The sequence below is a fragment of the Nomascus leucogenys genome, chromosome X, assembly GCF_006542625.1.
Source record: "Nomascus leucogenys isolate Asia chromosome X, Asia_NLE_v1, whole genome shotgun sequence".
Lineage (NCBI taxonomy): Eukaryota > Metazoa > Chordata > Mammalia > Primates > Hylobatidae > Nomascus > Nomascus leucogenys.
In genome coordinates, this window is record NC_044406.1 from 98,936,528 (window position 1) to 98,956,725 (window position 20,198).

A 20,198-nucleotide genomic window follows, 5' to 3' on the forward strand; every position below is an offset into this window, starting at 1 on the left:
ATGAGCATGCCAGCTGTGATATTAACTAGCTGTGTGACCTTGGGAAAACATCTTTACCTCTCTGGGTCTCTGTTTTCTTATTTGCAAAATTATGAATTTGGCCTGGATAATCACCTGAGATCACTTTGGGTTGTCAAATTCTTTGACTCTCTGATGGAAAAAAGATACTTTAGAACAGGGGTGTCCAATCTTTTGGCTTCCATGGGCCACATTGGAAGAAGAATTGTCTTGGGCCACACACGAAATACACTAACACTAATGATACCTAATGAGCTTAAAAAAACAATCACAAAAAATCTCATAATGTTTTAAGAAAGTTCACAAATTTGTGTTGGGCTGCATTCAAAGCCATCCTGGGCTGCATGTGGCCCACCAGCCACAGGTTGACCAAGCTTGTTTTAGAACAAAGGTTTAGTCAGAGGGCAAATTGCCCTTATATTACAAGGAAAAGGAGGGAGGAGAGAAAGGTACTGTGACTGTTGTATATCTCTTCTTAATCCCAAGTCCTTTATGTGTTCTAAGGTAACTTATTCTTTCCAAATGTGCAGAACATTGGCCTTTTCCATGAAGAAGAGGCAACATTGAGTGGCGGACAACACTTTTTGGCATCTCTCCAATTCAGCTGTTAGCAACTCCTAGTGTCTTCTTCACAGCTAACAGCTTTGGCTACTTGCTCATGACGCTCCCTCTCTGATCACAGAGCAAATCCACTGTCTCCATTGGTTTCTAGTACTAGTACTCAATTCTACTCAATCCCACCTGATCCCAGGAGATATAATGGAGAAGTGCACGAAATCACCACCTACCATGCAGGTAGAGCCTTCCTTTCTTCAGGCAGAGAATCTGATTCTGCGGCCTCAAATGCAGCATCCAACCACGGAGAACACTGCTAAAAGGGGCCAAGTCATGCCTGCCCTGGCCACCACAGTGATGCCTGTACCATACTCACTTGAGCATCTCACCCAGTTTCATGGTGACCCTGCCAATTGCTCAGAGTTCCTCACTCAGGTGACTACCTACTTGACAGCTCTCCAGATCTCTAATCCTGCAAATGATGCCCAGATCAAACTCTTTTTTGATTACCTATCTCAGCAGTTAGAAAGTTGTGGGAACATATCTGGGCCTGACAAGAGTACTTTACTGAAGCAATATGAGAATTTTATTCTTGAGTTCCAGCAGTCATTTGGTAAACCCACAAAACAGGAAATGAACCCTCTGATGAATGCTAAGTTTGACAAAGGGGACAACTCCTCTCAACAGGACCCTACTACTTTCCATCTCCTTGCTCAAAATCTGATTTGTAATGAAACCAAAGTGGTCAGTTCGAAAAGGCACTAACTGATCCCAACCAGGATGAAGAGAGTGTCACTGATATGATGGACAATCTTCCAGACCTGATCACTCAGTGCATTCAGTTGGACAAGAAACATAGTGACAGGCCAGAGCTCCTACAGTCAGAGACCCAGCTCCCATTGTTGGCTTCCTTGATCCAACACCAAGCCTTCTTTAGCCCTACAGATCCACCACCCAAGAAAGGGCCTATACAGCTGCGAGAAGGCCAGCTGCCTCTCACCCCAGCCAAACGAGCCCACCAGCTAGAAACTCATTTGTGCCTCTACTGCAGCCAATGTGGTCACTTCACAAGAGATTGCCTTGCCAAACGTTCTTGAGCTCCAGCAACGACAAATAACACAGCTCACCAGTAAGAGGAGACCAGGAAAGTCATTTTTTAAACTTACATCCCTCTCACTCCCAGCCTTACTGATTTATATCCTGCATTAACTTTTAAAATACAGATGGGGAACTGTGACACCACTTTATAGGCAGTTATGAACTGACACGCTTTGGGGAATTTAAACAATCAGATCTTGTTCATTGGCAAATTACCCCTCATGAAACCTAACCCAAGAATGATGAAAACAATTCACAGGCACTTTCTGCAGTTGGGATTAATTCTCCAAGAGCACCAAAAACCTGCAGGCAAAACTTTGCCCAGTCTGAGACAATGAAAATAACCCTGGAAGCACATTGGGAACCTTATCCTGACCAATGGGTGACATCTGGGTTGAGTTTGTGGCCCAAATCCTGAATCTTGTGTGCCTAGAAATGAGCCCAAGACTTTTACCTTCACCTTTATTGGTCTGTATCCTAGTTTCCTGTTGGCTTAGGACCTTTGGCTGAAGTCCAAATGACATTCCCATATTCTGCTAATATTCTCCTCCTAGAGTTTGGACCATGCTTCACCTATTGACTAGGATCTACCTTCAGCATAAATCAACCTTCCTGGAACCGCAGCTCTGCCACCCTTCCATAGAGCTATATGTTTTGTTTCCATCTAAAGACTCATGCTTTCCAAACAAACAGAACCTCCTGGCTATTTACAAACCAGATTGAATAGGCATTTGAACACTGCTTGGAACTGTTGGTCCCTTTCTTTGCAGGCTAGTTCATCAGGCAGGTGTATGCTTTTAGCCAAGCTCACCAATTCCAACTTACTCCTCTCTTCTCCAACAACCCTACTTGAGGTTCCAGCATGTCTTATAGCCAAGTCAATATGCTCTAGGATAAGGATTTCTGAAAGGTATTTAGTGAGAGTTGGGGATGGTGTGTCATAATTACTGTGTCTGTCGCATGTCCTTGCTGCCTTGGACAAGGGACCTGGCCAAATAAATCTCCACTGAAGATTGACAGCCAGACCCTGCAGTAGTTTCTAACTCCAGAAGCCTCAATGTAGTCACCATCTAGGATTACTACTCATTGCTATTGAGCTCTACCTTTATGGACCACCTCTGAGGTCCTTCATCTAATTGAGGATATTAAAAAACAATGAATGGCAAACAACTTCCTACTCTATCTCATCTGAAAAATCCTGGGGCACATACATTAAAACCATCTGTGCACAAAACTCAGAAAGTCGGGGTTTTATTGCTTATGTTTTACTGTTGGTACACACCAGCTTTGTGTAGATTCCTGATGCTTCTGAACAAAAGTAGTGTTATGCTAGAAAGGCACAACTCCCTAAAATGTTAAAACTATTCAGCAATGATCACTGCTGGTAATTACCAGCCCTCTGTTCCCTGCTTCTTGTTGCTGATGTATGTCCCCAAAAGGGATATCCTGGAGAAATATCAGTAATCATATATTCCCTAGCAACCATCAAGGCCTCTCAGAACATGAAATCCCATTGTACTTTGGCTTTGTTTCTGGAGAATTATGCTAACTTTGACAATACTTAAACCTAGCTAGGACCTTACTACTCTGATTCTGTAGCACCAATAAATAGATATTTTCACCTTGTGCCTTGCTAGCCACTGCGCCAATTCTCATTTGCATTCACGAAGGGTTTCTTTTAACAACGGCTCGCTGCACAGCCACATTACTCTATATGCTCCCACAACAGAGATCTGAGTTAACATATTCCAGTTATGCTAAGAAATTCCGACTATAGTACTGGGATTGTATGAGATCCTCCAACAAGTAGAGCTATTGAACTTAGAGTGACTCTGAAATTACCTGAAAGTATCTTGTTCTACCTCCATCAATTCTATAATAAAGGACTAACCTCATGGCCTCTAGTCACTTTCCTTACCAAACCCAGTATGGTCTTGGAATGCTGATAGGAGCATTCAGTTGGCTTAATCAACAATCTTTCCTTATTTTAGGGCCACAATTCATCATTTTGGGTTCTTTCCCAAAGATATATCATTTTATTTCCTGTTTGGATTTTCTCTTTGCAGCAACATTACCTTCTTTCCTTAGAAATCTTCAGACTTTAATAAATAAAATTTTATTGCAACACAGCCACACCCATTTGTTTATATATTGTCTATAGCTGCTTTCATGCTATGACATTATATGCCCATGAAGCCAAAAAATTTGCTATCTGGTTCTTTACAACTTTCCTGACCTTCAATCTATAATATATTAAAGTATTAAATCAAACCTGGGACATCTGACTGTCTAGATTTCCTGTTTCAAATGGCCCATTTGTCCGTAGTTTTTGTTTCCTGCTTCGAAATTAGTTCTATATATATGATGAATTGATGGGATTAAATAGTCTTGGTTTAGAGACTTATCTAGAACATTTTTCATAGATTAAATAAATGTTTCTCTGGCGCTATTTATCAATACCCATACTTTCTGCATCAAACAACTCTAATAGTTTGGCCAGGTATGGTTGTGGGAGACATTTGCTGTTTGCCTCCTCACCAAGCATTCTACTTTTGGCAATGGTTTCTAATTTTCATGGGGAAATCTAACTTTTTTCCCACTTTAGTCCACCTTCCTGGGTGACATTCCACCTCCAGACCTGGTACCCAGGCCTAAGTAAATCATCATATGGGTTTTGCCTGGCCACTGCGACTATTCCAAGAGTGAAATGAATTTTATGACTTTTTGGGAGAGGGCTCTGATTTTTTATTTATTGGAATGGGATATAGGAGTAGCTCTGATTGCTGATGACAGTCATCTTTTGATTAGGAGAGGAGACCCCATTTGATTAGAGTGGAGACATCCTGAGAAAACAGAACTGATGGGCAGGGAGAAAGAAATCAAATCCTGATGATGGTTTCGTGAATCACTGAATCCAGGTGCACCTGAAGGTGTTTAGCCATGTGTGCTAATGAAAATATTTTTATAAAAGGAATCTTTGTAGGGTTTTCTCTCTTTTGCAACCAAAGAGTCTGATACATTGATTTTCGCTATTGAAACTACAATATTTTTAGCCCAATTTTTAGCCCAATTTAGCCAAATGTATTGCTACAATAAATTTAGCCCAATTTTTAGCCCAAGCAACTTGAGTAGTGACAGCAAAAAGTTGTTGGATGCCTAGTAACAGCAACAAAGTTCCCACATTGTAGTAGTGGTATTAGGCAAAAACTGTCAGTGTTATGCACTCTGCCCTACTTTTAATCCTTTAATACAGAAATTCTCAGCTTTACTGCCAGGAGAAGTTTTTCAGAGTCTTCTGGATTCATGAGTTTTTGTTTGGCCCACCGGGGAGATACAGGCTGACCTTTTGTAGGCCAATCACCCTCCAAAAGGATTACAAGCTTCTGCTCCAAAGTCCTGTCATTACTTAATAAACAAATATAAGATGGCTGCATACGGTTTGTGGGGCAAGTTGTGGCCCAGGATCTTTCTCATGATCAACACCTGAACCTTTGCCAAGTACATGGCAAGATAGCAAGATATAGTGGTTAAGAGTGGGGAACTCTGCAGTCAGACTGCCTTCGTTCAAATGCTGGCTCTACCTCTCACTTATAACATAACCATTTGCCATGTCCTTAACCTGTCTGTTTCTCAGTTTCCTACTCTGTATAGAGCTGTTATGAAGACTAAATGAATTAATATTTATGCAAACTTAAAATAGTGCCTGGCACACAATAAGCACCATGTGTTTGTTATATTAAGAAATTAATAAAAGGCATACAAAAGTTCTACAGACATTTTAAAGATATATGCAGAGGTTCTGTCAAAATATACGTGGTCCCACACCATATAACATATGATGGAAATAATAACACAGATATCTTTGGATAAGAAATGATGTTTAACTTGATACTCAGAATAGGTTATTCTTGTCAAACTCTCAATCCCATTACATGGATTCTTCTTTTATCTCTTGGGACTTATTGTAGACATGGTCTTGCTTGGAGACTACATATGGATAGAAGTCAATACGAACATATAAATGCCTCTCCCTTTTTCAACCAGGGATGCATTTCTGCTTCTCTCCCTTTACCCCAAAAGACATGAATCTCAATTTCAGAGATGTGCTTTTGTTTCATTTTAGCACCTAGGAAGGACTAGGTTGAAAATTCTTAAATTTCTTCTGATATCACCCGTGTTTCCTGCACTCCCTTAAGCCCATGACAATCCCAATTCAAATAATCTTTGAACACTTACCTAACCCTGTGCCTAGCACTATGCCACAAAATATAAGGGATGCAAAGAAGTGAAAGGCAAGGTCTTGAGACTTGAAAATCTTACAATATGATTGAGAAGACAAGAAGGAAACAAAGCAAACAATGCAAGGAAATGACTGGTTTTGTTTCTAAACTTTCAAGGTCATCAAGGTCCCCTGTGAGACTTTGCTCAGTTCCCAGGCTATGCAGCCCTTGGCTCTCCTGTAGGAGTCTCTTGTCGTCCCATATTCAGGCCTGCATTAACCAGTACTGACCACAGATAGAAGAGGTTTAAAGAAATCTATCCTAATGCCACAACTCCTTCAACATTTGAGCTGGTTGTACGATTTGTGGGAACAAAGACAAAGTGAAGATATGGAGCCTCTAGTTTAAAAAGCAGGGGGAGAAAAATATCATTAAAGTACTACGTAATTTGTTTCTCATGTAGTCTTATCCTATCATAGTAAGAGATTACTTACTATGTAAGTAAGTCTTATCCTATCATAGTAAGAGATTACTTACCCTATCATAGTAAGAGATTTTTTTCCATTAAAAAAAAAATTCAAACCTACAGAAACCCTGAAAGAAAGTGTGGTGTAAACCTGGTATACATTTGTATTAATTTCCTGTGCCTGTTGCAAAAATTACTACAAACTTGATGGCTTACAAGAACAGAAATTTATTTTTTCACTGTTCTGGAGGCTGTAAGTCTGAGGTTAAAGTGGTGGTAGAGCCAAGCTCCCTATAAGAAAGAAGGATCTTTCTTTTCCTCTTCCAGTTTCTGATGACTCCTGGCATTCCTTGGATTATGGCAGTAAAATTCTAATCTCTGCTTCTGTCTCTACATGGCCTTATTCTTTGTGCCTCTGTGTCCTCTACTTTCTCTTCTAAGGACACAGGTCATTGGATTTAGCCACCCTAAATCCAGTATAATATCATCTTGAGATCCTTAATTTAATTATATGTACAAAGACTGTACTGTCCAAATAAATTCACATTCACAGATACCAGGAATTAGGACTTGGAAATATCTTTTGGGGGGCATTGATGCAGGGGGCACTCTTCAACCCACTACAACCCTTTAGCTAGATTCACCAATTTTTAATATTTTGCAAGTTTTTTTTGCTTTCTCTGTCTCTACCATTCTCTCTCTCTCTCCCTCTCTCTCTTTCTCTGAAAATTGCAAATATCATGGCACTTCAACTCTAAATATTTCAACAGTCACCTCTAAACATAAGGGATTTTTCCACATGACACCTGGGAAATTTAACATTAATACAATAGTATCATCTGCTATTCACTTCATATTTTATTTTTCCATTTCTCCTAAAATTGTCTTTAATAATTTTGTTTATGATTCAGGATTCAGTTGAAGTCCACCTACTGCATTTGGGTTGTGAAGTCTCTTTAGTTTCTTTTAATCTTGATTAGTCTTACGCTATTTTTGTTGCTAGTTTGATTTTCATGACATTGATAGTTTCCAAAAGCCCAGGTCTATTCCATAATGTATAATATTCCACATTCTGGAATTTTCTGATAGTTTCTTCATGATTATATTCAAGTTAAATGTTTTGAAAAAGGCCACTATGTAGGTAATGCCCAGAGTGTTGGTTTGTCCCTATATTGCTGATTCTGGGTTTGATCCCATGGTTAAGTAACGAATCTATCAGATCTCTACACTGTAAATGTATCTTTTTTCTTTGACAGTTAAAATTAAATGTGGGGTGATACCCTGAGACCTTTTGACTATCTGTCCTAACAACTCTTTACCCAATGGCTTTAACCTCCAGTAATGATCTATGCTTATACTTGCTATTACACTGGCGTGATGTAAAATGGTAACTTACTAATTCTACCATTCTTTCTGCATTTATTAGGTGACATTCTTCCATAAAGAAGGGCTTCCTCTCTTTCTCTCTCTTTCTTTACTATTATTGTAGAATTAATAATTATTTTACTATCCAATGCAATATTAATTTATTTTCCTTCCTGACATTCCAAGATGTTCTTTTATCATTTTCTTTCTGTTTCAAGAACTTCTTGAAACAGAAAAGTTCTATTATGGTGGGTCTATTAACAACAAGTTTTCTTTTTTTGTCTTCATCTAAGAATTTTGATTGCCTTTTCATTCCTGAAAGATAATTTTGCTGGATATGGGACTTATGGTTGATAGTTTATTATTATTATTATTCAATAAGTCTTATGCCACTTCCCTGTGGCCCCATGATTTCTGATGAAAAATCTGCTGTCATTTGATTTTTTCCCCACTCTAGGTAAACTGTTGTTTGTCTCTTACTGATTTCAATATTTTTTCTGCCTTTCATTTTCGAAAGTTTGACTACCATGTCTCTTGGAGTGAATCCCTTTGGGTTTATCCTGTTCGGGATTGCTAAACTTCTTGAATATGTACTGTAATATTCTTGCCAAATTTAGAAAGTTTCAGTCATTATTTCCTTGAGTATATTTTCAGTTCTGCCCCTTTCCATTCTCTGAGACTCCAGTAACATGGATATTAGATCTTTTGCTGTAGTCTCACAAGCCCCTGAGGCTCTGTTCAGTTTTTAAATTCTGTTTTCTCTCTGTTGTTCAGGTTGGTTAATTGCTATTGTTCTATCTTCCAGTTCTTTGATTATTTCCTCTGTCCTTTCCGTTGTGCTATTGAGCCCATCCATTGAGTTTTTAAAAAATATTTGGGTTATTATATTTTTTAATTCAAAAATTTCCATCTGATTATCCTTTACATTTTCTATTTCTTTTCTTAGGCTTCCTTCACTATTTCTATTTTTTCATTTTTATATTTATAATTGCTTATTAGTGCATTTTTATTATGGCTATTTTAAAATCCTTGTCAGATAATTCTAACACATCTATCATCTTGGTATTGTTGATCTGTCTTCTTATACAATTTGAGATTTTCCAGTTTCTTGGCATAAGAGGTGATTCTTTTTTTACTATATTTTGGACATTTTGGGTATTACATTAGGCAAAGCCTTCCGTTTTAACAGGCCTCCTCTGATGCTGCAACAGTAGAGAACAGGGGTGCTTTTATGTTACTGTACAATAGGGGTAAAAGTCCAGGTTTCCCCTTTGCTCCGATACCTTGTGGGAGAAGGGTGCCTCGTTACTGTTGGGCATGAGTGGGAGTTTAGGCTTCCCACTAAACTTCCACTGCTACTACCCTGGTTGAGAAGAGGAGGAGTGCCTTGTACTCTTCCTACATGGCCTTCACTGATACTGAGAGGTGAGGGAGAAACTTCATAACCACTGAGCAGTGGTGAAATTCCTGGCTTGCCACTTGGCCGTCTCTGACACCACCTCACTGGGAAGGGAGGAGGACTGTCTTATTATCACGGGTTTGAAGTGCAAGTCCAGGCTTCCCGCAGAGGCTCATTACCTTATTTGGCCCTCTCCGACAGCATCCCAGCAGGTGGGCAATTAGGCATCTGGTGAGGGTGGAGGACACACTGCCCATTCCACCTTTGCTGGCATGGGAGGATGGGACCACAGTTTTGTTCTATGGTGTGTGGCTGGAGTAGAGCATTAATTGTTTAAAAGTTTTCTGTCTTGCTAGGCTGCTTCTTTTCTAGTCCTTTGGCTAGAGAGAGTAGGTTTTTTTGTTCGGACTTTTTGTGTCTGCGCCCATTGGTGTTTTGGGGTTATTGTTACTGAGTTGGCATTCTCTCTAGCAGCCAGTCCAGGATATATAAGGCAAAAAGGAAACCCAGAGAACTAACTGCCACATAGTTCCTCAGGTCCTGAGATCCCTAATTGGTCTGCAGTCTTCTTTCACCTTTCAGAGTTGTAAAAAAATTAAAAATATCATATACAGGATTGTTAGCTTACCTTATTGGGAAGAATAGAGAAAAATGCATCTATTCCATCTTTATCCAGAACTGAAGTCCACTGTCATGGTATTTTTTTCTATTCTATTTAATGTCATGCTTTCTTGGGCATGGGAATAAATGCCAGGTGAACGGAAACCTTCTCACAAGTGCTTGGGGACCCAGTCCCATGAGGTTTCTCCTCCCACCAGCCACCAGGCTGACATGCTGTGCTATATCTGGGGACAGAAAAGTCTAACTCCTCTTCCCACAATCCTGCCACCCCAACCCACAGTGAATGGGTTATCCCAAGGGATTGCAAACTTCCACAGTGGGACATACTTGGTACCTGGATTGAGGAAGGTAAGAGGTTTACTCCCACCAAATCACCTGCCAAACGTGCCATGAAGCTGCCACATCAGAGTGGCATGCCCTTGTCTAGGACACTGCTGAACACATGCCCCTGTCTCTGACTCTAGGCATGTGTGTGCCAGGCCCCCATTGGGGATGGAGAAAGACAGTAGTCATTAAGCAGGGGTGGGCAAGGAAAGGCCAGGTGGGGCCTGGGGCACTAGAAAGCAGAGGAACCCTTTCCAGGGAGGTGGAGAGGTGGCAGGAGATGAAAGCACATGTAAGCCAAGGCTGTAGCCCACCAGAACATTCTTCACTGTACCATCAGGCTTATTTTAGAAAACACAAGCTCAAAAGTAAAATTAAGAATTTCAGGACAGCAACTGCAGAACATTAAACATCAAACATGGGACTCTTCTGAGTGTGGTGCCCTGTGAGACTGCACTGGTTGCATGCCCATGGAGCCGATCTTATTTACAACCCATCCAGTGGATATTTGTTCCCAAGGAAACCTCTAGCAAAAGTATGTTTTCAGCTTCATCCAGTGGCTTTCTTTCACCTTAATTCTATAATACCATTTTCATTCACAGACCTTTTTGATACATGAAGTTAGGAAACTAAACAGTAGCCCCTAGAAATATCAGCATATGTCAAGATTCTTCTTGGCTTCTCCTAAAGTTCATCTTAGTTTTGTTTAATTGCTGTCTACTTAAAAACACTGATATCCGTTAAAGCATCTCACTATGTTTTGTAACAAGAGAAAATGAGATGGTAGCCAAGGAAGAACCTTGTCCCCAAGAATTCCTTTCTCCACTCCCGAAATTCTAGTTAGCATGTCATTCCTTTACATTGAATCCAGTGACCTCTAGGTAAATGCAAATGCCCCTGGTAAAAGCCCACATTAAGCTATATCATTTAAGTGTGGATGACTAGAATGTGCATGCACACATTTCTTAAGAAAATGGATCTTACATCAAGTGTTCTTACCACAAAAAAGGGACATAGGAAACTTTTAGAGGTTATGGATATGTCTATTACCATAATTGTGGTGATGATTTCACAGTTACATGCCTATATCCAAACTCATCAAATTATATACATTAAATATGTGCACTTTTGTATATTAATTATACATTAATAAAGCTGCTTCTCAAAGCTTATTTTTATATTAAGTTAATTTTACTTAAATAATTTTTTAAAGCAAATTAAGAAAAGAAATGTGTCACCTCATGTGGGATTGGAGTGTTGGTCAGATAAAGCATACAGAAAGAGGAGACAGGAGCTGAAGAAAGCAAACTCCCCCCTTCCTGGGTTTTGCTGTTGGCTTTGAGTACCTAGAGGCTTGACCTTTAATTAGGATCCCAGATTTTGTGCTGATTGCTGCTGAATTGACAAGGGTTTGGATGCTGCCCCCACAGCCATCATTCACTGGCTGTCTATCCCATTTATCCTCCTGAGGACAGTGTTAAATAAATCAATGGAAATAGCCAAGTCCAGACATGCTGGGAGCCTCTGTACAGTGGTGTTTTATTAATATAAGCAATGACATTTCTAAAACGCAGTACATTATTCCCAGGCTAATGTATCCGTTTCTCAGCCCAATTCAGTGGTGAATCAGGAAAAATGGTTGCCAGCTTTTGAATGCCCTTTGCATTCTCTGTGCCTATAAAAGACTGAAACTCTGGCCTTTAGACTTTCTAGTCCTTTATATTTGAATCTAAGCACACTCTCTTAGCAATTTAGACTTGTTGAAACAAGCATTTTGAAATACCACCCCAGTGGCAATTTCTTACTTCAGGAAAGAAAGAAATGCACTATGTATTTGTCACAGGTGGGAATTTTAATAGAGCTACTATTCATTTGGAGAATGTAGACAGATTAATTTGGAATCACCCCAAGGCTGGTATACTTACCACATATGTCATGCCATTTTTAATATATGGCATTGATTAACACCCAGATGCCTTGAGATGCAGACAGTGGAGAGTGTGAGGTAAGGCAGAGCTTGACATCTGTGTCCCTGCCATGAGCTTCAGTTTTGGGGTGAGAGGTTAAAATTCAAGCAATTAATGCACATTGAGAGCTGACTATGTACCAGGCATGGTGGGAATGCAGAAATGGCTGAGACACAGCCCCTGCGTTCAAGTGGCTTAAACTTGGCAGGAAAGATGAGTCCTCTGGTGATGATGATAGCTATGATGAAAATGACAATAGCTACCTTTAACAAGTGCTTACTATTTGCCCAGGACTGTGCTTAGTGTTGTACAGGCATTATCTCATTTACACCCTCCAAGAACCCTATGAGATATGTACTATTATGTCCACTTTGTAGATCCAGAAACAGAGGCTCATAGCCCGTAAGCAATAGGACCGGGGTCACACAGTCAAGAATCACACTTAGGTTTCCCTGAGTCTGAATCCTCTCGTTGTAACCACTGTGACATAAATAATTGAACCACAACACAGAGGGAAAGTAAGATCCAATATGTGTATAAAATCTGGGTGAGATCTCCAAAGGTCAACCAGTTCAACTGTTTCTCAAACTGGAGGGACTGGGAAGAGTTGGAGGCCAACTAGAGATTCTAAAATCAAAGAGTGCCAGATGGCAGTGATGAGGAAGCCAATGTAGGGAGCGAAGCAAGGTAGCTTTTCTGACATCATGTTTCCAGTGCCCTCTCCGAGTCATCTTCTCCCACCAACAAGGAGATTGGAATCCACATACTTTGAAACACTGGCTGATGTCAACACTGTCGGAAAAATAAAACTTCAGCTTTGAATTTGGCAAACAAGACCTTCCACCTCACTTATATCTATTCTTTGGGCATTTTTTTTTTAACCAACTATAGGCAAAACACTGTGCTAGGCATGGGTGAGACTATAGTGATGCATAAGACATGGCCCCTATACTTAAAGAGATTATTTTCTAAGGCAGAGATCAACACACTTTTTTCTGTAATTACCCACATAGTAAATGATATAGGCTTTGCTGGATGTATGGTCTCTGTCACAGCTACTCAACCCTGGTATTGTGGTATGAAATTAGACACAGACAACACATAAATGAGCCAATAGAACTTTATTTACAAAATAGGCAATGAGCGGGATTAGACCTCTGGGCCAGAATGAAGTGTGAATAGGTACCTTGGGAATGTAGAAAAATTAAGAATTGGTTTAAATTGGGTATATCAAGTTGGTCTTCCTGGAGGAGGTGGCACATAACCTAGCAAAGGAAGAAAAGGACAATTCAGAGAACAGCAGGGTGTTGTTACTACTACTACTCTTAATCATATGCCAAGTGCTTCTCTAGGTACTTTATATTCATGAAGGCACTGAATCTTCACAACTCTCTGAGTTAGGTATTATTATTGTCATTTTATGGAAGAGGAAACTAAGACTCAGAGTCATACAGCTAGGTAAATAGTTGAATGGCCAAAGTGCTGGTGCAGATAGATATAGATGTGTGTGTGTGTGTGTGTGTGTGTGTGTGTGTGTGTGTGAAGGTGAAAAGGTGGAAAGTAAATCATGAGAACAATAAACAAAGACTACAAAATAGTTACCTCTTGCAGCAAGGAAGTGCGTAAAGGGATAAGACAGATTAGGAGCACATTGGTAGATCTAAGTTTGTTGGTAATGTACTTTGTTCTTTGAGTGGTAGATTAACAGGTGTGTTTATCATATTGGGTTTACAAATACATAAACAAGGCCATTTGGGAGCCAGAGATAATAGTGTATTATGAACCCAGGAGTATAAATATTACAACTGTGTACACCAGATGTAAAAAGAGAGTGACAAGAAAGAAAGGAAGAAAGGGATAGGAAAAGAGACAGAAAAGATTGGAGAATTGGGAAGATTTCGAAGATAGTTATTTAATTTACAATGCTCCTCACTCACCCTTGGCCCCTAACAACTCTGTACCAACTCTACTTGTCCTACACAGTCACCCCAAGAGTAGTAGTATCAGATGCTCATCTGGGTTTCATGTTCTCGGGAGGGCATTGTGCTTTTAGGAATTGGCATTAACTCCAAGAGGCTTCAGGTATGGGGCAAGGCAGAGGAGCAGGAGTGGGTTCTCCCAGGCTGGTTGTATTAGCACATACTTGCTCTTTCCTCCCACCATCATTAAGACCTCCACCTTTCTTTTCCCGTTCGTTGTACTCTTGGCTTATCTTTAAAAATCATGATTATCTGATTCCTTGTGGAGAAACAAGGGAGATATTGAGGAATTATCTTTTGTGTTAGAAACAATCCAATTATATGCTTTTAATTATTTAAAAATTTACAATTAAATTATTATTGACTAAAGTCACCCTGATGTGCTATCAAATACTAGGTCTTAGTCATTCATTCTAACTAATTTTTGTACATATTAATCATTCTCATCTCCTCTCCAGCCTCCCACTACCCTTCCCAATCTCTGGTAAACATTCTTCTACTCTCTATGTCCATGGGTTCGATTTTTTTAATTTTTAGGTCTACTACTGAAAAAAAAAATGCTAACTGTGTGCGTGTGTGTGTGTGTGAGAGAGAGAGAGAGAGAGACACACAGAGATACAGAGAGACAGAGAGTCAGAGAAGTGGAGATATACCAGGGGATAGAAAACACAAGATAGGAAAGTATGGGGGATGCTATGCTACAAGGGATGAGAACAGGAATCTTTTAAAAGAGAGAGAGAAAAGAAAGACTGGGAACTGTAGAGCCACTATGGGGAACAGTTTTCTGTCTCTTTTCCTTCTTTCTTTTTTTTTTAAAAAAATTCTTGTTCCCATCTCCTTTAGCATGGCATCACCCAGACCTCTCTATCTTGGGTTTTCTATCCCCTGGCATACATGCATCTCTCTCTTTCTCTCTCTCCACATTTTTTAGCAGCAGAACATCTCCATTCTCCATATTTCCTTTCCTCTTCCCAGTCCCCAGCTTCTCTCATTCAAATTAAAGTGACTGGGAGCCCATTCCCTTAGACTATTAATATGAGCTGGGAGAGGTGGAGCATCCAGTCTAGGAACTACTTCTACTGGAATCTTTAGGTGATTGTATTTTAGCAACAGGCACACAAGTAGGTGTGTAGGTATGTGTGTCAAAGCCATACTGTGGGTGGAGATTGCTGGACTGATAGTAATCCCCTAAGCTTGGCTTATCACTAGGCTCGGCTTATCACTAGGCTGAAAATGGTGGATCTGGAGCCCATTCCAGGCCAAATTAGGCCATTGAAGAGATTTTCCTGAGATAGAGACAGCCAGTAAGCCAAAACAAAGGGCAAATTAATTCCCAAGGAAATGATGGCAGAGCACACCATTTTTATGGCGAGGCTGGGGCAGGTCAGCCAGCTCTGCAAGGGAAAGCAGCTGGTAGAGAGGGACTACATGCAGCCACCCTTGGTCAGCATAAGAGCCAGGCCTGAAAATGGCTTGGTTTCTAAATAAAGTATGTTTGACCCTGTAGCTACAGCTCTCGCATTTAAGAAATCCACAGGCATGTGCCCTGAGCATTGATCGTGCAAATTAGAGGATTATTATATTAGTCTAAAATTTTAATTGCTATAACAAACAACCTCAACATTTTAGGGATTTAACACAGTAAAATGTTTATTCCTCATTCACATCATAGTCCAATCAGGTGGTCGGCAAGCAGCCTCCCACATAGTAACTCTGGTGTCCAATCTCCTCCAATCATTTTCTAGGGCCTTGGTATTTTTTACTCCACTTTCTGCATCCAAACTGGAGACCAATGCAAGGAGGACCTCAGGGGAGATTTTATGAGCCCAACCTGGAAATCATGTCCATCCCTTCCACCCACATTCCAAAGGCCAGAATGGAGTTACATGCCCCTACCTAACTGCAATGTAGAATACCAAAGGGAAAAACATGGATGATGGTGGAAAATTAGCAAGTCTCTGACACAGAGATGTAACACAGGAGACTGCACATGTGTCTACATGTATGTGCATGTGTATATTTTAAGAAGCAAGTTCACAGTGACACAGAATGGAAGTGGGAGCCACAGAAAGTGTTAGTAATTGACAGATTCAGGATTTTAAAAGAATAAATTTCACTGTGTACATTTAAGGTATACAGCACAACGTTTTGAAATACATATAGATAGTTAAAAGGTTACTATAGTGAAACAAATTAACCTATCCATCCTCTCACATAGTTACCCATTATTTTGTGGGAGTTCTTTTGGCAAGAGCAACTAAAATCTATTCATTTTATGTAACTCTTAAATACAGTGCAATTTTTTTTTTACCTGTAGTCTTCATGATGTACAATAGGTCTCCAGACTTGTTCATTCTATATATCTGCTACATTGTTTCCTCTGGTCCACACCTCTCTATTTCCTCTTCAACCCTACCCTAGTAACCACTGTTTTGTTCCCTATCTCTGTATAGAGTTGTCCCTCAGTATCTGTGGGGGATTTGTTCCAGGACCCCTGTGGATAACAAAATCGACCAATGCTCAAATTTCTTATATAAAATAGTGTAGTATTTGCATATAACCTATGCACAGCCTCCTGTACACTTTAAATCATCTCAAGATTACTTATGATATATATTACAATGTAAACGCTATGTAACTAGTTGTTATACTGTATTGTTTATTATTTGTGGTACCTTTTAGTATTTTTTACTGTGTATTTTATGTTTTTTCCAAATATTTTAAAACCACGATTGGTTGAATTTGTGGATGTGGAAACTACAGATATGAAGTGCCACAATGTGTTTGATTGTTTTTTAAGATTCCATATATAAGTGAATCATGAATTATTTTTCTTTCTGTATTTAGCTTATTTCACTTAGCATAATTTCCTCCAAGCTCATCCATATTATGGCAAATGACAAGATCGCATTCTTTTTCAGTGATGGATAATGTTCATTTTATAAATAACCTGCAATTTCTTTATTCATCTGTCAATGGACATTTAGGTTGTTTCTATATCTTGACGATATATCTGTCCCCACCCAAATCTCACATTGAATTTTAACCCCCATTGCTGGAGGCGGGGCCCGATGGAAGGTGTTTGCATCATGGGGGTGGATCCCTCATGGTTTGGTGCTGTGTTTGTGATAGTCATTTCCTGTGAGATATGGTCATTTAAAAGTGTGTGGCACCTCCCTGCCTCCATTCTCTCTCTCTTGCTCCCATTCTCGCCATGTGATGTGCCTGCTCCCCATTTGACTTCTGCCATGATTGGAAGCTTCCTGAGGCCTCCCCAGAAGCAGATGCCACTATGCTTCCTGTACAGGCTGCAGACCTTGAGCCAATTTCTCCCTTTTAAAATTGGAGCATTCACCCAATGCCTTTACCCCCATTGTATCTTGGAAGTAACTAATTTGCTTTTGATTTTACAGGATCCTAGGCAGAAAAGACTTGCCTTCTCACAGATAAAACTTTGGTCTTGGACTTTTGGGTTTAGCCTGAAATGAGTTAAGACTTTGGGGGACTGTTGGGAAGGTAAAATTGTGTTTTGAAATGTAAGAAAGACAAGATTTGGGAGGGGCCAGGGGTGGAATGATTTACTCTGGCACTGTGTCCCCACCCAAATTTCATCTTGAATTTTAATCCAAATTGTAATCCCCACGTTTTGGGGAATGGACTTAGTGGAAGGTGTTTAGATCATGGGGGCGGTTTCATCATGCTGTTCTCATGATAGTGAGTGAGTTCTAATGAGATCTGATGGTTTTATAAGGTGCTTTTCCTCTCTTCACTCTGCACTTCTCCTTCCTGTCACCAGGTGATGAAGGATGTGTTTGCTTCCCCTTCTGCCATGATTGTAAGTTTCCTGAGGCCTCCCTAGTCCTACAGAACTGTGAGTCAATTAAATTTCCTTCCTTTATAAATTACCCAGTCTTGGGCAGTTCTTTATAGCAGCATGAGAACGGACTAATACAGTATGTCTAGAAGAGGAACTGATGAATCATATGGTAGATCTATTTTTAATTTCCTTAGAAGCCTCTCTACTTTTTGCCATAACAACTGTACCAGTCTACATTTCCACCAACAGTGTACAAGAGTTCACTTTCCTCAACACCCTCACCACTATTTGTTACCTTTTAACTTGTTGATAATAGTCATCCTAACGGATGTGAGATGATGTCTCATAGTGACTTTGATTTGCGTTTTCCTGATGATTAATGATGCTGAGCGTGTTTTTATGTACCCATTGGTCATTTGTATATCTTCATTGAAGAAATGTCTATTTAGATCATATGCTCATTTTTATGATTATATTATTTGTTTTTCTACTATTTAGGTGTATGAATTCTTAATATATTTTGAATAGTAACTCCTTATCAGATATATGGTTTGCAATTTTTTTTCCAAATGATAGCTTGCTATTTTATTTACATATACATATATATATACTGCAGAAGAGCTTTATCCTTATGTTACCTTGTTATCTTCTAGAAGTTTTAAAGTTTCCAGTCTTAAATTTAGGTCTTTATTCATTTTTACTTAAGTTTTGTGTTTGGTGTAAGATAAGGGTCCAACTTCATTCTTTTGCATGTGTAAGTCTAGTTTACCCAGCATCACTTATTGAAGAGAAAGTCTTTTCCCCATGTGTCTTCTTGGTGCCCTTGCCAAAAATTTAGGTGACCATATATGTTTGGATTTATATCTGGGCTCTCTATTCTAATCCACTCATCTATATGACTGTATTTATGCCAGTGCCACACTGTTTTATTACTATAGCTTTGCAATATAATTTTGCATTAAGAAGTGTGATACCTCCAACTTTGTTTTTCTTTCACAGAATTGTTTTGGATATTTGGGGGTATTTTGTTTCTATACGAATTTCAGGGATTTCTTTTCCATTTTTGTGAAGGATAGCATTGAGATTTTTATAGTGATTGCATTGAATCTATATATTGCTGTGCCTAGTATGGACATTTTAACAATATTAATTCCCCCAATCCATGAGCACAGGATATCATTCCATTTATTTGTGTCCTCCAGATCTACAATTTGAACTTAGTTTCACCAGACCCCAACTACCACTACTAATGGAAAATATGATAATAGCTAATATTTGCTATACTGACTAATAAAGTTAATAACATCCAATAGCTATAATAGTAGCTAATTATGACTTAGAATAAGGCATTATCTTAAGTGCCTTACATATGCATTAAGTCACTTATCCTCACAAAATCCTAATGTGATAAATGTTACTATTAGCTCACAATTTATGAATTCAAAAAGAGACACAGATGAGTTAACTAATAAAGTTGTCCATGGTCATAGAGCTGATAAGTGATGAAGCTAGGATTGAAATTCATGTTCTTAAACAATATTTTGTACTAGACATTAGTCTATGTGTGTCTAAGGACATATGAGAAATAAGAGAGTTAGTTATGGCCCTGGAAGGACTTGATAAGGTTCTAGTTTGAGAGACTAAGCATTCACATATGATCTTCTTAAATAAAATAGAATACCCTATTCCTTTTTAAAAATTTAATTCAATTTAAGTTCCAGGATACATGTGCAGGATGTGTAGGTTTGTTACATAGGTAAACGTGTGCCACTGTGGTTTGCTGCACCTATCAACCCATTACCTAGGTATGAAGCCTCACATGCATTACCTATTTATCCTGATGCTCTCCCTCCCCTGGCATCCCCCAACAGACCCCAGTGTGTATTCTTTCCCCCGATGTGTCCATGTGTTCTCATTGTTCAGCTCCCTCTTATAAGTGAGAACATGCAATGTTTGAATTTCTGTTCCTGAATTAGTTTGCTGAGGACAATGGCTTCCAGCTCCATCCGTGTCCCTGCAAAGGACATGATCTCGTTCCTTTTTATGGCTGCATAGTGTTTCATGGTATATAGGTACCACATTTTATTTATCCAGTCTACTATTGATGGAAATTGGGGTTGATTTCATGTCTTTGCTATTGTGAATAGTGCTGCAATGAACATATGTGTGCATGTATCTTTATAATAGAATGATTCATATTTCTTTGGGTATATACAGTAATGGGATTGCTAGGTCAAATGCTATTTCTGGTTCTAGGTCTTTGAGGAATTGCCATACTGTTTTTTACAATGGTTGAAATAATTTACATTCCCACCAAGAGTGTAAAGGCATTCCAATTTCTCCACAGCATCACTAGCATCTGTTGTATC

At 39.3% G+C, this 20,198-nt stretch overlaps 1 protein-coding gene across 1 annotated transcript; it reads left to right on the forward strand.

Moving 5' to 3' along the window:
* Window positions 1-777: 777 nt before the first annotated feature.
* Window positions 778-1,706, forward strand: RTL4 (retrotransposon Gag like 4). Its single transcript, XM_030807496.1, is given in 2 exon segments — window positions 778-1,303; window positions 1,306-1,706. Coding segments are annotated over 2 exon segments (927 nt in total).
* Window positions 1,707-20,198: the final 18,492 nt, after the last annotated feature.